This window comes from Dendrobates tinctorius, unplaced genomic scaffold (genome assembly GCF_039654945.1).
Source record: "Dendrobates tinctorius isolate UK_male_01 unplaced genomic scaffold, ASM3965494v1 ptg000099l, whole genome shotgun sequence".
Classification (NCBI taxonomy): Eukaryota; Metazoa; Chordata; class Amphibia; order Anura; family Dendrobatidae; genus Dendrobates; species Dendrobates tinctorius.
This window is the reverse complement of record NW_027361767.1, coordinates 6512895-6532291: the sequence shown is the minus strand read 5'-3', so window position 1 is coordinate 6532291 and position 19397 is coordinate 6512895. Positions and strand designations below refer to the sequence as shown.

The 19397-nt window shown below is 47.0% G+C and overlaps 1 protein-coding gene across 9 annotated transcripts in view; it reads right to left on the bottom strand.

Annotated features, from left to right (window-relative positions):
• Positions 1–7682, bottom strand: part of DOCK6 (dedicator of cytokinesis 6) — an 83242-nt gene extending 75560 nt beyond the window's left edge. For 4 of the 9 annotated variants that reach the window (XM_073587509.1, XM_073587516.1, XM_073587518.1 and 1 more), the window contains exon 1: positions 7474–7669. In XM_073587509.1, coding sequence (XP_073443610.1) covers positions 7474–7514 — 41 coding nt within the window. In that variant the 5' untranslated portion in view covers positions 7515–7669. Of the gene's footprint in view, positions 1–2709; positions 2742–7473 lie in introns of those variants that run through there. The other 5 variants (XM_073587511.1, XM_073587510.1, XM_073587517.1 and 2 more) reach the window with 3 other exon arrangements.
• Positions 7683–19397: the final 11715 nt, after the last annotated feature.

The following is a 19397-nucleotide window of genomic DNA, read 5'->3' as shown; positions in this document are numbered from 1 at the left end:
AATGGGCCTTTTTTTATTTAGTGATTTTTTTGTGGCTTTCTACAAAGGGTTGCGACTCATTAATTATGCAGAGCAGCCTAAAGACACGCCCCTGAGGATCCTCTGAGCGACAATCTCTCCTCCCTTTTGCTGAAGACCTAGAAAATTAGCATATTAGGTGCATTGAATTAAAAGGCCCATATCACTGCAACCGTTTGGTAGATTTTGATCTGTTGGAACAAAATAAGGGCAAAAATTTATGGCTTTTGACCTGGTAACGTCTTCTTTGCTTGTCACTATACAGGTCTAGGTGTAGTCAAACTCCAAAAATTTGCATATAGGTACCTCAAAACAATACCAGAGACTATTATATTCCAATTTAAAAAACAAACAAAAAAAACAAAAACAAAAAACCCCACAACACTAACTGCCTTGTAATATCACGCAACTTGTGTGATAACCCCGTTATATCACATATACTGCGGACCGAAACCTCAGACTGTGTTCAGACAGCCGCATTTATTTTTTTTTCATGACTTTTTGTTGCAGATTTTTCCTCAGCAAAAAACGCTGAAAGAATGAACCTGCTGCAGATTTACAGTAAAACCTACAAAGAAAAAAAAACAAGGAAAGTGTGCAGAGACTCCAGGAATCTCATTCACTTTGCAGGTCCTAGTAAATCCTTCAGGTTTCGTGACAAATCTGTGCAGAAAAAAAAAAAAAAAAAAAATGCGTCAAAACTGCAACGTGTGCACAGTCCTCATAGTTTACACATGAAAAAAGCAGCAAAAGGTTATTTCTTAAGGCAAAAAAAAAAACAACAACACACATTTGACAACTGAAAACAAAATATGCCTCATGAAAAATCCTTGTCAAAACAGAAGTTTTACTAAACTCATACGTGCCCCTCTTGGCCAGTGGCTTTTGCAGCACGGCGGCCATTTTGTTTAATCAATAACGATGGATAAATGACATCTGCCACCTGCTGACTAAAACTGCCCACAAAATGGCTTCCCGAAGGTGACAGGTGCAAGGATATCTCTTTTGGCAAATACAGAGCGTATGTTTCCAGGGTTATAGGTAAGGAAAAATAATAAAATTATGAGGGGCGCCATTAATGGGATTAAAATAACGACCAGCAATTAATCATCTGGTAAATACCAGGGAGAAGATAATGTCCGGATGATGTAATAAGCTCAATTACCGGTAACCACATTATCATTCCTGTAATATACATCGTGTAATGGCAGATAGAAGACTATAAAGGGTCATACAGAGACAGGTGAAACGCGGCGAAACCAGGAAAATGTCAGGGGCCGCTGTACCCAGGCATCCATGAGTGGGCTCAGGAGCGGTTATCCAGCCGGCACCCCGAAAAAGGATACAAAAGAATAGGGGATGGTGTCTCCTTCCGCCCATCGGCCCAAAGTACCGTGCCTGCAGGGTCCCCACGGGCATCGTCATGGCAGTCACAGGGCTACTGCAGACCCCCCATGTTTGCGGCCTGTGACTAATTTTCATAGACGTTAGGTAATTAACAATATACTGCAATATTACAGCATCGCAGAGTACTGTACAGGATCAAATCACCTAGAAAAATAATAAAAAAAATCCATCTTTCACAGGACGTAATAAAAATCTAAAAACTAACATATTGGTTATCGCCAGGTGCACAGCTATCCGATCACGTAAAATACCATAAGGACGAATCAGGACCCTGGTGTGACGTCCATGTTGGTACTCCTCGCCAGCCAGGCCAGTGCGGGCATCCCGGGCGTCTTTTATGGTTATTAGGCCTCCGGGACAGTAATGTTAGGATGTTTCGGGGGTCTCGTAACCACAAAAGGTGCCCGAGACGTCTGCACTGTGGTGGTCCGAGAGCCAACCTGGATCCGGCGAATCTTTTTGCTCAACTCTAAAGCATGAGGTGTGGTCCGACTAAAAATATTTACAGGGGTCTCGAGCAGCACCTTTAATTTCAACCATTTAGCAGCCGGCGGGTTTCGTACATGTGCACAAAAACTATGGGGCTCCTGACTGTTGCCTTGGAAACAGTCCCACCCAGCAAGCAACAGCTCGTTCTCTCTGCTTCCTTTCTCCTCACTTGGCGGCCATTTTGTACTGCCAGATGGCGGCCGTGGGAACTCTTTTCCACTTGGGAACCCTCACATACAAAACACAGAGAAATCCTCAAAAAGATGACATCACAGCACGCAATGATGACATCATAGCACCGGTAAGCCCCACCCACTTTCCCATCATTAGTATAAGGCGATTAAAAAAAAAAAAACAACAAACTTGTTATGGTCCAGGATATTGAATATTACTGTTTATAGCACCCACCTGATCACTAATAACTCTATAGTGGGGGGGCACTGTGAAGATAGGTGGTCCTGTCATTTACCCAAGCAGCAGGCTCATATCACACTGCACAGATGATGACACATTAAACCGGTTGCTCTGCATTTTACCAGAGACACTGGGAGGGAACCGAATATTTCCAGGTCACATTCTGAATAATTCACTATCTTACATCAATGCTAAGCCCAAAGCAAAGAGACCAAAGATAGATAAACACCAAGGACATAGAGAGTAATCTTCCCACAAAAAGGGGAGTCGGGGGGACAAAGGAGCTGGCCTCAAGAGCTTACGCTCAACAACAAAATAACAGAATCCTGACCCCAAGAGCTTACACTCTAAACAAGCAATAATCAAAAAACAAAAGCTCACACTCTATTCGAAGCCATGACATGTCCCACATGAGCAGCTCCCACGAGAGGACAGTCCGTCTCTCACAGACCGATATGAGAGGAAGTGCGGCTCTCCCAACACAATAACAGGACGCGGGAGAGGGGAGGACGAAGGAAATGAGGAACAAAAAAATAGATATGGTGACGACGGGGGTGCAAGGGGATGTCTGGAGAATATGGGCTTCAAAATTATGAAAAGTGATTAACAGTTTGGAAACGATAATCACACCTTTGTATCAAAACCTTATTACAGTAACCTGTCTCCTAAGTTTCGTATTACAGTAATCCGTCTCCGGATCCTCTTATTACCCTGTAACCTCTTATTACAGTAACCCGGCTCCTGATCCTCTTATTACCCTGTAACCTCTTATTACAGTAACCCGGCTCCTGATCCTCTTATTACCCCTGCAACCTATTACAGTAACCCGGCTCCTGATCCTCTTATTACACCTGTATCCTCTTATTACAGTAACCCGGCTCCTGATCCTCCTATTACTCCTGTAACCTCTTATTACAGTAACCCGGCTCCTGATCCTCTTATTACACCTGTAACCTCTTATTACAGTAACCCGGCTCCTGATCCTCTTATTACCCTGCACCTCTTATTACAGTAACCTGGCTCCTGATCCTCTTATTACCCCTGTAACCTCTTATTACAGTAACCCGGCTCCTGATCCTCTAATTACCCTGCACCTCTTATTACAGTAACCCGACTCCTGATCCTCTTATTACCCCTGTAACCTCTTATTACAGTAACCCGGCTCCTGATCCTCTAATTACCCTGCACCTCTTATTACAGTAACCTGGCTCCTGATCCTCTTATTACCCCTGTAACCTCTTATTACAGTAACCCGGCTCCTGATCCTCTAATTACCCTGCACCTCTTATTACAGTAACCTGGCTCCTGATCCTCTTATTACCCCTGTAACCTCTTATTACAGTAACCTGGCTCCTGATCCTCTTATTACCCCTGTAACCTCTTATAACAGTAACCCGGCTCCTGATCTTCTTATTACCCTGTAACCTCTTATTACAGTAACCTGGCTCCTGATCCCCTTATTACCCCTGTAACCTCTTATTACAGTAACCCGGCTCCTGATCCTCTTATTACCCCTGTAACCTCTTATTACAGTAACCCGGCTCCTGATCCTCCTATTACCCCTGTAACCTCTTATTACAGTAACCCGGCTCCTGATCCTCCTATTACTCCTGTAACCTCTTATTACAGTAACCCGGCTCCTGATCATCTTATTGCACTGTAACCTCTTATTACAGTAACCCGGCTCCTGATCCTCCTATTACCCCTGTAACCTCTTATTACAGTAACCCGGCTCCTGATCCTCCTATTACCCCTGTAACCTCTTATTACAGTAACCTGGCTCCTGATCCTCTTATTACCCCTGTAACCTCTTATTACAGTAACCTGGCTCCTGATCCTCTTATTACCCCTGTAACCTCTTATAACAGTAACCCGGCTCCTGATCTTCTTATTACCCTGTAACCTCTTATTACAGTAACCTGGCTCCTGATCCCCTTATTACCCCTGTAACCTCTTATTACAGTAACCCGGCTCCTGATCCTCTTATTACCCCTGTAACCTCTTATTACAGTAACCCGGCTCCTGATCCTCCTATTACCCCTGTAACCTCTTATTACAGTAACCCGGCTCCTGATCCTCCTATTACTCCTGTAACCTCTTATTACAGTAACCCGGCTCCTGATCCTCTTATTGCCCTGTAACCTCTTATTACAGTAACCCGGCTCCTGATCCTCCTATTACCCCTGTAACCTCTTATTACAGTAACCCGGCTCCTGATCCCCTTATTACCCCTGTAAACTCTTATTACAGTAACCCGGCTCCTGATCCTCTTATTACCCCTGTAACCTCTTATTACAGTAACCCGGCTCCTGATCCTCCTATTACCCCTGTAACCTCTTATTACAGTAACCTGGCTCCTGATCCTCTTATTACCCTGTAACCTCTTATTACAGTAACCCGGCTCCTGATCCTCCTATTACCCTGTAACCTCTTATTACAGTAACCCGGCTCCTGATCCTCTTATTACCCCTGTAACCTCTTATTACAGTAACCCGGCTCCTGATCCCCTTATTACCCCTGTAACCTCTTATTACAGTAACCCGGCTCCTGATCCTCCTATTACCCTGTAACCTCTTATTACAGTAACCCGGCTCCTGATCCTCCTATTACCCTGTAACCTCTTATTACAGTAACCCGGCTCCTGATCCTCCTATTACCCTGTAACCTCTTATTACAGTAACCCGGCTCCTGATCCTCTTATTACCCCTGTAACCTCTTATTACAGTAACCCGGCTCCTGATCCTCTTATTACCCTGTAACCTCTTATTACAGTAACCCGGCTCCTGATCCTCTTATTACCCTGTAACCTCTTATTACAGTAACCCGACTCCTGATCCTCTTATTACCCCTGTAACCTCTTATTACAGTAACCCGGCTCCTGATCCTCTTATTACCCCTGTAACCTCTTATTACAGTAACCCGGCTCCTGATCCTCTTATTACCCCTGTAACCTCTTATTACAGTAACCCGGCTCCTGATCCTCTTATTACCCCTGTAACCTCTTATTACAGTAACCCGGCTCCTGATCCTCTTATTACCCCTGTAACCTCTTATTACAGTAACCCGGCTCCTGATCCTCTTATTACCCTGTAACCTCTTATTACAGTAACCCGACTCCTGATCCTCTTATTACCCTGTAACCTCTTATTACAGTAACCCGGCTCCTGATCCCCTTATTACCCTGTAACCTCTTATTACAGTAACCCGGCTCCTGATCCTCTTATTACAGTAACCCGGCTCCTGATCCTCTTATTACCCTGTAACCTCTTATTACAGTAACCCGGCTCCTGATCCTCTTATTACCCTGTAACCTCTTATTACAGTAACCCGGCTCCTGATCCCCTTATTACCCTGTAACCTCTTATTACAGTAACCCGGCTCCTGATCCTCTTATTACAGTAACCCGGCTCCTGATCCTCTTATTACCCTGTAACCTCTTATTACAGTAACCCGACTCCTGATCCTCTTATTACCCTGTAACCTCTTATTACAGTAACCCGGCTCCTGATCCCCTTATTACCCTGTAACCTCTTATTACAGTAACCCGGCTCCTGATCCTCTTATTACAGTAACCCGGCTCCTGATCCTCTTATTACCCCTGTAACCTCTTATTACAGTAACCCGGCTCCTGATCCTCTTATTACCCTGTAACCTCTTATTACAGTAACCCGGCTCCTGATCCTCTTATTACCCTGTAACCTCTTATTACAGTAACCCGGCTCCTGATCCTCTTATTACCCTGTGACCTCTTATTACAGTAACCCGGCTCCTGATCCTCTTATTACCCTGTGACCTCTTATTACAGTAACTCGGCTCCTGATCCCCTTATTACCCTGTGACCTCTTATTACAGTAACCCGGCTCCTGATCCTCTTATTACCCCTGTAACCTCTTATTACAGTAACCCGGCTCCTGATCCTCTTATTACCCCTGTAACCTCTTATTACAGTAACCCGGCTCCTGATCCTCTTATTACCCTGTAACCTCTTATTACAGTAACCCGGCTCCTGATCCTCTTATTACCCCTGTAACCTCTTATTACAGTAACCCGGCTCCTGATCCTCTTATTACTCCTGTAACCTCTTATTACAGTAACCCGGATCCTGATCCTCTTATTACCCTGTAACCTCTTATTACAGTAACCCGGCTCCTGATCCTCTTATTACCCCTGTAACCTCTTATTACAGTAACCCGGCTCCTGATCCTCTTATTACTCCTGTAACCTCTTATTACAGTAACCCGGCTCCTGATCCTCCTATTACCCTGTAACCTCTTATTACAGTAACCCGGCTCCTGATCCTCTTATTACCCCTGTAACCTCTTATTACAGTAACCCGGCTCCTGATCCTCTTATTACCCTGTAACCTCTTATTACAGTAACCCGGCTCCTGATCCTCCTATTACCCCTGTAACCTGGCTTCTGATCCTCTTCCATCTCGGCCCCTTCTTATGTTATTGCCCCTCGCACTTCGGCACCAGTTTGTAGACAGACAGCCGGCGTCCGGCAGCCATTGTTTGGCTCAGCTGTGGGAACAGATGGCGCGGCAGCGTGGAAGGATTTCAGGTCACTGTACTGTAGTCTGGTTGAATGAATTAGTGAAATGTTACACCCCGGTCTGTTACGGCGGAGAAGCACAGGGGGGTTGCGGTACCCTTATAACACAGGACGTTCCCTAATGCCCGGGGGCGGGGTCTCGACCTAAGTGATCACATTTCCAATATTCCTCAGTAATTAGCTGATGAATATTCATGAGCTGTACAGTCAGGGGCAGCTGTAACTTTTGTTGTTGTGAGGCCTCTGCTTGCTGTCAGAGAATTGTCACTCTTCTTTCCAGTCACTGACTCCATACTTCTCACAGCTGCAGGTTTGTTACAGTTGCAGCCAGACTCTTTCACTCTCCCCTTCCTGGTTTGTTACAATGTGTCAGCGCAGGAGAAATGTAAGACCGGCCATGACGGATTGGGAACTACAAGTCCCAGCAGGCACGGAGCATGCCGCGGTCAGGGCATGCTGGGGTTGCAGTTCCTCAGGCTGCAGAGTATGCCACCTTCCTCTGCATCTCCTCCACCACTAGCAGCCACAATGCCACTGTCCGCCCCAGTATAGCGCCGCCATCAGCTGCACCTGCCCGCTCCCCCTCCTCACCTGTTTATCTTCTGAGCGAAGGCCCTGCGCTCCGCCGCCATCGGCTCCCTCCTGACCACAACTCCTCCAGCAGCAACTGTACCGGCGGCAGGAGCCAGGCTGAGCCGATCCCGGCAGGACAGCCCGCAGGGCCGGCCCGCGCCCGCCCCATCACCGCCCACACTCCGCCGGCTCCGGGAGAAAGTCTGCAGCGTGCGATAGACTGGCGACACCGTGCGCTCATGCGGGGTACTGCACGTGTCAATGTGCGTTATTATCAGTGGTACTATTGCGGCCCCAAGTGGCGAACAGTGGTATCGCGCGGCTTCTCTTTTTAATAATCGGCTTTTTTTTTACTCCGTTGCCACCCAGTGGATTTCTGATGTATTACTCCAGATTGCATATTTGGTGTTCGGAGACACGGTGTGGTGATATTAGGTACTGTACCAATGGGGACACCTAGTGGTTAAATGTGGTACTGCACGCTGAGAAATGCTGGTCACAATAAAGAGCAGGAATCTCCAACTTTTTTTTTTTTTGCTTTTTTATTATTATTATTTATTTCTATAGCACCATTGATTCCATGGTGCTGTACATGAGAAGGGGTTACATACAAATTACAGATATCACTTACAGTAAACAAACTAACAATCACAGACTGATACAGAGGGGAGAGGACCCTGCCCTTTCGGGCTTACATGCTACAGCTTTGAGTCACATTAACACAAAAAATGCCCACTTAGGCAGTAATAATGGCCCAAGCGCTAATGGCCCAAGTACCCCCTTCTAAAGTAATAATGGCCCAAGTGCCCCCTAATAATGTAATAATGGCCCAAGCGCTCCCTAATAATGTAATAATGGCCCAAGTGCCCCCTAATAATGTAATAATGGCCCAAGTGCCCCCTTAAGCAGTAATAATGGCACAAGTGCCCCCATATGTAGTAGTAGTGGCCCAAGTGCCCCCTTATAATGTAATAATGGCCCAAGTGCCCCCTAATAATGTAATAATGGCCCAAGTGCCCCCTAATAATGTAGTAATGGCCCAAGCACCCCCTAATAATGTAATAATGGCCCAAGTACCCCCTAATAAATAATAATAATAAATTAATAATGGCCCACATGCCCCCTTATGCAGTAATAATGGCCCAAATGCCCCCTAATAATGTAATAATGGCCCAAGTACCCCCTAATAATGTAATAATGGCCCACGTACCCCCTAATAAATAATAATAATAAATTAATAATGGCCCACATGCCCCCTTATGCAGTAATAATGGCCCAAATGCCCCCTAAGACAGAAGTAATTGCCCAAGTGCCCCCATATGCAGTAAAAAGGGCTCAAGTGCCTTCTAATAATGTAATAGTGGCCCAACTACCCCCTTATAAAGTAATAATGGCCCAAGTGTACCCCTTAGGCAGTAAAAATGGCCCAACTACCCCCTTATAAAGTAATAATGGCCCAAGTGTACCCCTTAGGCAGTAATAATGGCCCAACTACCCCCTTATAAAGTAATAATGGCCCAAGTGTACCCCTTAGGCAGTAAAAATGGCCCAAGTGCCCCCTTATAATGTAATAGTGGCCCAAGTGCTCCCCTAATAATGTAATAGTGGCCCAAGTGCTCCCCTAATAATAGTGGCCCAAGTGCCCTCTTATAATGTAATAGTGGCCCAAGTGCTCCCCTAATAATGTAATAATGACCCAAGTGCCCCCTAATAATAGTGGCCCAAGTGCCACCTTAGGCAGTAGTAATGGCCCAAGTGCCCTCTGTAGGCAGTAGAATCATAGAATCATAGAATCGTAGATTTGGAAGGGACGTCCTGGGCCATCTGGTCCAACCCCCTGCTCAAAGCAGGATTCGCGGCTAAATCATCCCAGACAGATGTCTGTCCAGCCTCTGTAAAACAGAAGCCGCGGAGACACCATCACATGTTTCTCAACGCAAGCAATGACCAGCCAGGTGTTTCCCCGGGAAGGAACAACCACGGGAAGGGCAGTCTCCAATGAAGAAAACCACCTATGCCAAAACATGGTATCCACAGACAGCTGTTTCAGGGTATTGCCCCTCATAAATAATAATAAATTTTATTTTTATAGCGCCGACATATTCCGCAGCACTTTACATTTCAGAGGGGATTTGTACAGACAATAGACATTACAGCATAACAATAATCACATAGATTATAACAAATACCAAGAGGAATGAGGGCCCTGCTCGCAAGCTTACAGTCTATGAGGAAAGAGGTAGACACGAAAGGTGGGTGGTAACAGTTGCCCTGATTGTATGGACCAGCCATAATGTTAAGTGTGTAACAGTACAGACACAGAGGGCTAATGGATGCATAAAGCATGTGGGAACATGATGCTGGGAACCTGGTTATGGTAAAACTTTTGGCTCTGCCACACAGGGATAGGTTAGGTTAATGTGTTGAGGCGATAGGCCAGTCTGAATAAATGCGTTTTCAGGACACGCTTAAAATTGTGGGGATTGGGGACTAATCGTATTGACCTGGGAAGTGCATTCCAAAGAATTGGCGCAGCACGTGTATAGTCTTGGAGACGGGAGTGGGAGGTTCTGACTATTGAGGATACTAACCTCAGGTCATCAGCAGAACGGAGGGCGCGGGTAGGGTGGTATACTGAAACAAGGGAGGAGATGTAGGGTGGTGCTGAGCCATGGAGGGCTTTGTGGGTGAGGGTAATAAGTTTATACTGGATTCTGGAGTGGATGGGTAGCCAGTGTAATGACTGGCACAAGGTAGAGGCATCGGTGTAACGATTGGCGAGGAATATGATCCTGGCTGCAGCATTCAAGACAGATTGGAGAGGGGAGAGTTTGGTAAGAGGGAGACCGATTAGAAGAGAGTTACAATAGTCAAGACGAGAATGAATAAGAGAAACAGTAAGAGTTTTTGCAGAGTCAAAAGTAAGAAAAGGTCGAATTCTAGAAATGTTTTTGAGGTGCAGATGACAAGAGGGAGCCAGTGATCGAATGTGTGGGGCAAAGGAAAGCTCGGAATCAAGTATGACCCCAAGACAGCGGGCCTGTTGCTGGGGAGTAATAGTGGAACCACACACAGAAATGGCAATGTCGGGTATAGGTACATTAGTAGCGGGAGGAAACACCAGGAGTTCAGTCTTTGACAGGTTCAGTTTCAGATATAGTGAGGACATGATATTAGACACAGCGTTTAGACAATCGCCGGTGTTTTCTAGAAAGGCTGGCGTGATGTCAGGAGAAGAAGCGTATAATTGGGTGTCATCAGCATAGAGATGGTACTGGAAACCAAATCTACTGATTGTTTGACCAATAGGGGCAGTGTACAAGGAGAAGAGGAGGGGGCCTAGAACCAATCCTTGAGGAACCCCAACAGTAAGGGGAAGGTGAGAGGAGGAGGAACCGGTAAAAGAAACAGTAAAGGAGCGGTCGGAGAGATAGGAGGAGAACCAGGAGAGAACGGTGTCCTTGAGGCCAATGGAGCGGAGCATAGTGAGGAGGAGCTGATGATCCACAGTGTCGAATGCTGCAGAGAGATCCAAGAGAATTAGCATGGAGTAATGACCATTTGATTTAGCTGTTAGCAGATCATTAGAGACTTTAGTGAGGGCAGTTTCAGTGGAGTGTAAAGAGCGGAAACCGGATTGGAGAGGGTCGAGAACAGAGTTTTCTGAGAGATAGCGGATAAGACGGGAGTGGACCAGGCGTTCCAGGAGTTTAGAGATGAAGGGAAGATTAGAGACAGGTCTATAGTTAGCGGCACAGTTTTGGTCGAGGGATGGTTTTTTAAGTAGTGGATGTATGATGGCATGCTTAAATGAGGAGGGAAAAATACCAGAAGAGAGAGAGAGGTTAAATATTTTAGTTAGGTGAGGGGTGACAGCAGGGGAAAGGGACTGGAGGAGATGTGACGGAAATGGGTCACTGGTGCAAGTAGTTGGGCGAGAAGATGCAAGGAGCCTGCTTACTTCTTCTTCTGTGACTGGTTCAAAATCAGAGAGTGAGTTAGATGCAGTGGGGGAGGGAGGACAGTGCATGGTATGAGGGGATTTGGAGATAATTTCCTGTCGGATCTGGTCAATTTTTTCTTTGAAGTAATTGGCCAGATCGTCAGCTCGGAGCTCCGTGGTTGGGGCCTGTACTCTTGGATTGAGTAGAGAATGAAAAGTGTCAAAGAGACGTTTCGGGTTATTGGACAGTGAGGTGATGACGGTGTTGAAATAGGTTTGTTTGGAGAGGTGAAGGGCAGTGTTGTATGTTCTAAGCATAAACTTAAAATGGATGAAATCTTCGTGTAGATTGGATTTTCTCCACAGACGTTCGGCGCACCTGGAGCACCGCTGCAGGAAACGTGTTTGCACCGTGTGCCAGGGTTGTCGCCGTCTGTGTTGTGGTGTTCTATTTATAGGGGGTGCAAATTCATCCAGGGCACTTTGAAGTGTTTCATTGTAATGCTTCAATGCAGAATCAGGACATGAGAGGGAGGAGATAGGGGCCAATGAAGACTGCAAGTTCTTCAGAAGTTTCTGGGTGTTAATGGCCTGTATGTTTCTATAAGTATGGACAGTGGGGGTGACCTGAGCAGCCTGGCAGTTCTGTATAGAGAATGAAAGAAGATTGTGGTCAGAGAGCGGGAGAGGGGAGTTTGCAAAATCATCCACTGCACAAAGCCGAGAGAAGACCAAGTCGAGGGAGTTTCCGTCTTCATGAGTTGGAGAATTAGTAAGCTGCGAAAGGCCAAATGAGGAGGTTAGAGATAAAAGGTGAGTAGCAGATGGGGAGAGGGGAAGAGCAATGGGGATGAGTAAATCTCCCATGATGAGGGTAGGGATGTCACAGGAGAGAAAATGTGGAAGCCAAGTGGCAAAATGATCCAGGAACTGATGGGAGGGGCCGGGAGGACGATACACCACCGCCACTCACATGGAGAAGGGGTGTAGAGTCTGACGGCATGGACCTCAAAAGAAGGGAAGACAAGTGAGGGTACTTGAGGGATAACCTGAAAGGTACATTTTGGTGATAGGAGCAGACCAACGCCTCCACCAGCTCTATTGTCTGATCTTGGGGTATGAGAGAAGTGTAGTCCCCGTATGAAAGAGCAGCAGCAGCGGTGGTATCTGACTGCTGGATCCAGGTTTCAGTAAGAGCCAGGAGGTTAAGAGAATTAGAAAGGAAGAAGTCATGAGTGAAGGAGAGTTTGTTACACACTGAGCGAGAATTCCAAAGTGCACAATTAAGAGAGACAGATGGCATGCTGGGAATATTAATAAGATTAGAGGGGTTTCTGAGTGTAGCAGTCGGGAGGTTTGACTTTCTATTACATGGGGGACCAGGGTTGGGAGCAATGTCTCCTGCGACTAGGAGAAGGAGGAGTAGTGTGGAGTCATCAGTGTGGAGTAGGAAACTGGCTGGTAGGAGCAATGCCTAGTAAAAGACTGTGAAAAATGAGGATGATTGACCTCAAGGAGATCAACATCCAACACTGCGGAGACACCATTACGTGTTTCTCAACGCAGTGATTCTAGAGCACTGCCCCCATCCCTTATGGGAAATATGCAAAACATGCAAAACAGAAGCCGCGGAGACACCATCACATGTTTCTCAACGCAAGCAATGACCAGCCAGGTCTTTCCCCGGGAAGGACTCCACACTGATGAGGGGCAATACCCCGAAATAGCTGTCTGTGGATGGATACCATGTTTTGGCATAGGTGGTTTCCTTCATTGGAGACTGCCCTTCCCGTGGTTGTTCCTTCCCGGGGAAAGACCTGCTGCCCACTGCTCCAGTTTATTTATATCTTTTTGAATCCTCTCTCTCTTCTCTAGTATTAGCTATCCCTCCTAGCTTTGTGTCATCAGCAAGTTTAATCAGTTTACCCTCAATTCCTTCATCTAAATCGTTGATAAAGATGTTGAACAATACAGGGCCCAGGACAGAGCCCTGTGGTACCCCACTTGAGACATTCTTCCAACTGGATGTGCAGCCATTTACGACCACTCTTTGGGTGCGATCACTAAGCCAGTTATGAATCCACCTAACAGTTGCCTTGTCCATTCCATACTTAGTCATTTTTTCAATAAGGATTGTATGAGAGACTTTGTCAAATGCTTTCCTGAAGTCAAGATATACTATATCTACAGCATTTCCCTGATCCACCCAATCAGTGATACCGTCATAGAAGGAAATTAAGTTAGTCTGACATGACTTATTAGTTACAACCCATGCTGACTCTGTTTAATCACTTCATTCTTATCCAGGTATTGACATACATGTTGTTTAATAATTTGTTCTTGCAAATAAGTTGTATCCTTCTAGTCTTGTATTCCAATCATGTGTATTGTCCCACCAAGTTTCAGTGATTCCAATGACATCATATTTCTTTTCCTGTGTTAGTAGTTCCAATTCTCCTTGTTTGTTGCCCATGCTTTGTGCATTAGTATAGAAACATTTTAGTTTGTGATTGGTTTCTCTTTCTACAATATTTTTATTATTTAGATTCTTTCGTCTTTGTTCTTCCTTTCCACTTCTAATAGCAGAGTTCTCAATAGCATTTGTCAGGTGTATGGCTTTTTCTGGCCTTTTGCTTCCCTTCCCATGTTGTTCTAGTGTAAAGCTCTCCTTACAAGTGTAGCAAGGCGACTTCCAAATACATGCTTTCCAGTCTTCGTAAGGTGCACCCCATCTCTAGCAAGTAGTCCATCGTATAAGTAATTCACTCCGTGATCCAGAAATCCAAATCGTTGCTGACGGCACCATTGACGTAGCCAGTTGTTCACCTGCAGAATCTTATTCCACCTCCTTGTTCCATGGCCATCCACTGGGAGGATGGAAGAGAAGACCACCTGCGCTCCCAGTTCTTTCACTTTCTTGCCTAAGTCTTCAAAGTCTCTGGAGATGGTTTCCAGGTCGTTTCTTGCAGTGTCATTTGTCCCCACATGTAGTAGCAGGAATGGGTAGTCATCTGTAGGTCTGAAGAGTCCTGATATCCTGTCAGACACATCTTTAATTTTTGCACCTGGAAGACAGCACATTTCTCTTGAAGTTATATCCGGTCTGCAGATAGCGGCCTCAGTTCCTCTCAACAGGGAATCCCCCATGACCACCACTCTCCGTTTCTTCTTCACAACATTTTTCTTTCTCCATCCAGGAGGACTCTGAAGGCGTACAAGGTTGCTGTTTGTTGGCAAAGTCTTATCCTGATGTATTTCTTCATCGTTTTCCTGCGTGAGAGCCTGGTACTGGTTCCTGAGCAGTATGGGTGCTGACTGCCTCCTGATCCTCCTGCTTCTCTGGGTCACATGTCTCCATTCCTCTGTTTCTTCAGGTGCACTTCGAATTTCTTCTCTTTCTGTAACATGAAGAGATAATTCTGCTCTGTCCAAGAACTCTTCACCTTCCTTAATGATCTTCAACGTAGCTAACCTCTCTTCGAGATTTTGCAACTTTTCCTCCAATGAGGACACAAGCTTGCATTTGTGGCATGTGAAGTTTAGCTTTTCCACTTGTAAGTCTGAGAACATGTAGCACGAAATGCAGCTCACCAAATGGCTCCTGGCCTCTTCCATATTGTTATTGTTAGAGATATTGATAAATGAGCCAAAATTCCAGTGATCGTTGAGCTCGCGGAGACTCTTCACTTATCCCAGAAGGCACTGGGAATATGCAAATATGCAAGTTCCCCCTAATAATGTAATAATGGCCCAAGTGCCCCCATATACAGTAATAATGGCCCAAGTGCCCCCTTATAAAGTAAAAACGGCCCAAGCGCCCCCATATAATGTAACTAGCTGAAGAGCCCGGTGCAGCCCAGGTATAGTAACTAACTATAGTTATAACAAATTATAATGATTATATATATATATATATAAAGCTGAGTGTAGAGCCACGCCCACTCAGCATAGCCACATTCACTATAATATCCCACATCATCCCGTCAGCCAGAGCTTACCGGACTACTACCCCTAATATCCCACATCATCCCATCAGCCAGAGCTACCGGACTACTACCCCTAATATCCCACATCATCCCGTCAGCCAGAGCCACCGGACAACTACCACTAATATCCCACATCATCCCGTCAGCAAGAGCCACCGAACTACTACCCCTAATATCCCACATCATTCCGTCAGCCAGAGTCACCGAAATACTACCCCTAATATCCCACATCATCCCGTCAGCCAGAGCTACCAGACTACTACCCCTAATATCCCACATCATCCCGTCAGCCAGAGCTACCGGACTACTACCCCTAATATCCCACATCATCCCATCAGCCAGAGCCACCGGACTACTACCCCTAATATCCCACATCATCCCGTCAACCAGAGCCACTGGACTACTACCTCTAATATCCTATATCATCCCATCAGCCAGAGCTACCGGGCTACTACCCCTAATATCCCACATTATCCCGTCAGCCAGAGCCACCGGACTACTACCCCTAATATCCCACATCATTCCGTCAGCCAGAGCCACCGGACTACTACCACTAATATCCCACATCATCCTGTCAGCCAGAGCCACTGGACTACTACCTCTAATATCCTACATCATCCCATCAGCCAGAGCCACCGGACTACTACCCCTGATATCCCACGTCATCCCATCAGCCAGAGCCACCGGACTACTACCCCTTATATCCCACATTATCCCATCAGCCAGAGCCACCGGGCTACTACCCCTAATATCCCACATCATCCCGTCAGCCAGAGCCACCGGACTACTACCCCTAATATCCCACATCATTCCGTCAGCCAGAGTCACCGAAATACTACCCCTAATATCCCACATCATCCCGTCAGCCAGAGCTACCGGACTACTACCCCTAATATCCCACATCATCCCGTCAGCCAGAGCCACCGGACTACTACCGCTAATATCCCACATCATCCCGTCAGCCAGAGCCACCGGACTACTACCCCTAATATCCCACATCATCCCGTCAGCCAGAGCCACTGGACTACTACCTCTAATATCCTACATCATCCCATCAGCCAGAGCCACCGGACTACTACCCCTGATATCCCACGTCATCCCATCAGCCAGAGCCACCGGACTACTACCCCTTATATCCCACATTATCCCATCAGCCAGAGCTACCGGGCTACTACCCCTAATATCCCCCATCATCCCGTCAGCCAGAGCCACCGGACTACTACCCCTAATATCCCACATCATTCCGTAGCCAGAGTCACCGAAATACTACCCCTAATATCCCACATCATCCCGTCAGCCAGAGCTACCGGACTACTACCCCTAATATCCCACATCATCCCGTCAGCCAGAGCCACCGGACTACTACCGCTAATATCCCACATCATCCCGTCAGCCAGAGCCACCGGACTACTACCCCTAATATCCCACATCATCCCGTCAGCAAGAGCCACCGAACTACTACCCCTAATATCCCACATCATTCCGTCAGCCAGAGCCACTGGACTACTACCTCTAATATCCCACATCATCCCATCAGCCAGAGCCACCGGACTACTACCCCTAATATCCCACATCATTCCGTCAGCCAGAGCCACTGGACTACTACCTCTAATATCCTACATCATCCCATCAGCCAGAGCCACCGGACTACTACCCCTAATATCCCACATCATCCCGTCAGCCAGAGCCACCGGACTACTACCCCTAATATCCCACATCATCCCATCAGCCAGAGCCACCGGACAACTACCACTAATATCCCACATCATCCCGTCAGCCAGAGCTACCGGACTACTACCCCTAATATCCCACATCATCCCATCAGCCAGAGCCACCGGACAACTACCACTAATATCCCACATCATCCCGTCAGCCAGAGCCACCGGACTACTACCCCTAATATCCCACATCATCCCATCAGCCAGAGCCACCGGACTACTACCCCTAATATCCCACATCATCCCATCAGCCAGAGCTACCGGACTACTACCCCTAATATCCCACATCATCCCATCAGCCAGAGCCACCGGACAACTACCCCTAATATCCCACATCATCCCATCAGCCAGAGCCACCGGACTACTACCCCTAATATCCCACATCATCCCATCAGCCAGAGCCACCGGACAACTACCCCTAATATCCCACATCATCCCGTCAGCCAGAGCCACCGGACAACTACCCCTAATATCCCACATCATCCCATCAGCCAGAGCCACCGGACTACTACCCCTAATATCCCACATCATCCCATCAGCCAGAGCCACCGGACAACTACCCCTAATATCCCACATCATCCCATCAGCCAGAGCCACCGGACAACTACCCCTAATATCCCACATCATCCCATCAGCCAGAGCCACCGGACTACTACCCCTAATATCCCACATCATCCCATCAGCCAGAGCCACCGGACAACTACCCCTAATATCCCACATCATCCCGTCAGCCAGAGCCACCGGACAACTACCCCTAATATCCCACATCATCCCATCAGCCAGAGCCACCGGACTACTACCCCTAATATCCCACATCATCCCATCAGCCAGAGCCACCGGACAACTACCCCTAATATCCCACATCATCCCATCAGCCAGAGCCACCGGACAACTACCCCTAATATCCCACATCATCCCATCAGCCAGAGCCACCGGACTACTACCCCTAATATCCCACATCATCCCATCAGCCAGAGCCACCGGACAACTACCCCTAATATCCCACATCATCCCATCAGCCAGAGCCACCGGACAACTACCCCTAATATCCCACATCATCCCATCAGCCAGAGCCACCGGACAACTACCCCTAATATCCCACATCATCCCATCAGCCAGAGCCACCGGACAACTACCCCTAATATCCCACATCATCCCGTCAGCCTGGAGTCAGAACCAGAGCGCTGAGTGGAATGGCACTAGCTTCCATACCGGGGATCCCTTTAAGAGAGGCCTGGGGTCAGAATTAGAGCTCTGGATGGATTTGCCCTGACTTCCATACCGAAGATCCCTTTAAGAAGGGCCTGGGGTCAGAGTGGATTTGTCCTAACTTCCATACCAATGATCCCTTTAAAAGTCCCTGAGGTCAGAACCACAGAGCTGAGTGGAACGGTCCTAACTTCCATACCGGGGATCCCTTTAAGAGAGGCCTGGGGTCAAAACCAAAGCGCTGGATGGATTTTCCCTGACTTCTATACTAATGATCCCTTTAAGAGGGAAGATGTGCCTACAGGATGGAGGATGTGTGATGGGTATATGGGCAGGGAGGGGGTGATTCATTTCTGTCATGTGCTCTCTGCTCCTTTCAAGGGGGCAGACAATGGCTGGGAGCTTATGTTCCCAGGGATACTAGATTTCTCCCACCATGTCACTGTCTGCTGCGGTGTTTTCAAGTGGGAAAACTGTTGGTCATAGCAGCCAATCACAGGTCAGCTTCTTTTGAACAGCTCTGTTAAAATGAAAGATGCTTCGTGATTGGTTGGTGACACACACACATTAATTTTTATATATAGAGATAATAATAGCCCAAGTTAACAGTGTCCCAAGTGCCCCCTTATGCAGTAATAATGGCCCAAGTGCCCCCTTATAATATAATAATGGCTCAAGTGCCCTCTTAATAAAGTAGTAATGCCACGAGTGCGCCTATTATAATATAATAAACTGGAGCAAGAGAACCATCTGATGCTGCGCTCTTCTAGTCACCTGACCACTGCTGCCAATCACAGGAGTCAGCAGTCCTGTGGTTTATGAACGGAGCAGACATCACTTCCGGAGCTGGGACAGACCTCCAGAGCAGCGTGCACTGGATCCGCGGGGGTGGCGACGAGCATGCCACTGTTTTTCAATTTTCGCACATCCATGCCTTACATTTTCTTTTTCAATGTCAGGCAACCCCTTTAAATAGAATGTTAGAGAAATGCATGTAGCAGTCCCCCACACGTGGCATCAGTGCCCCTGCACCCAGAATATAAAGGGTTATTCTTCTCCTGTAGGCAGAGACTGCCAGGATTACAG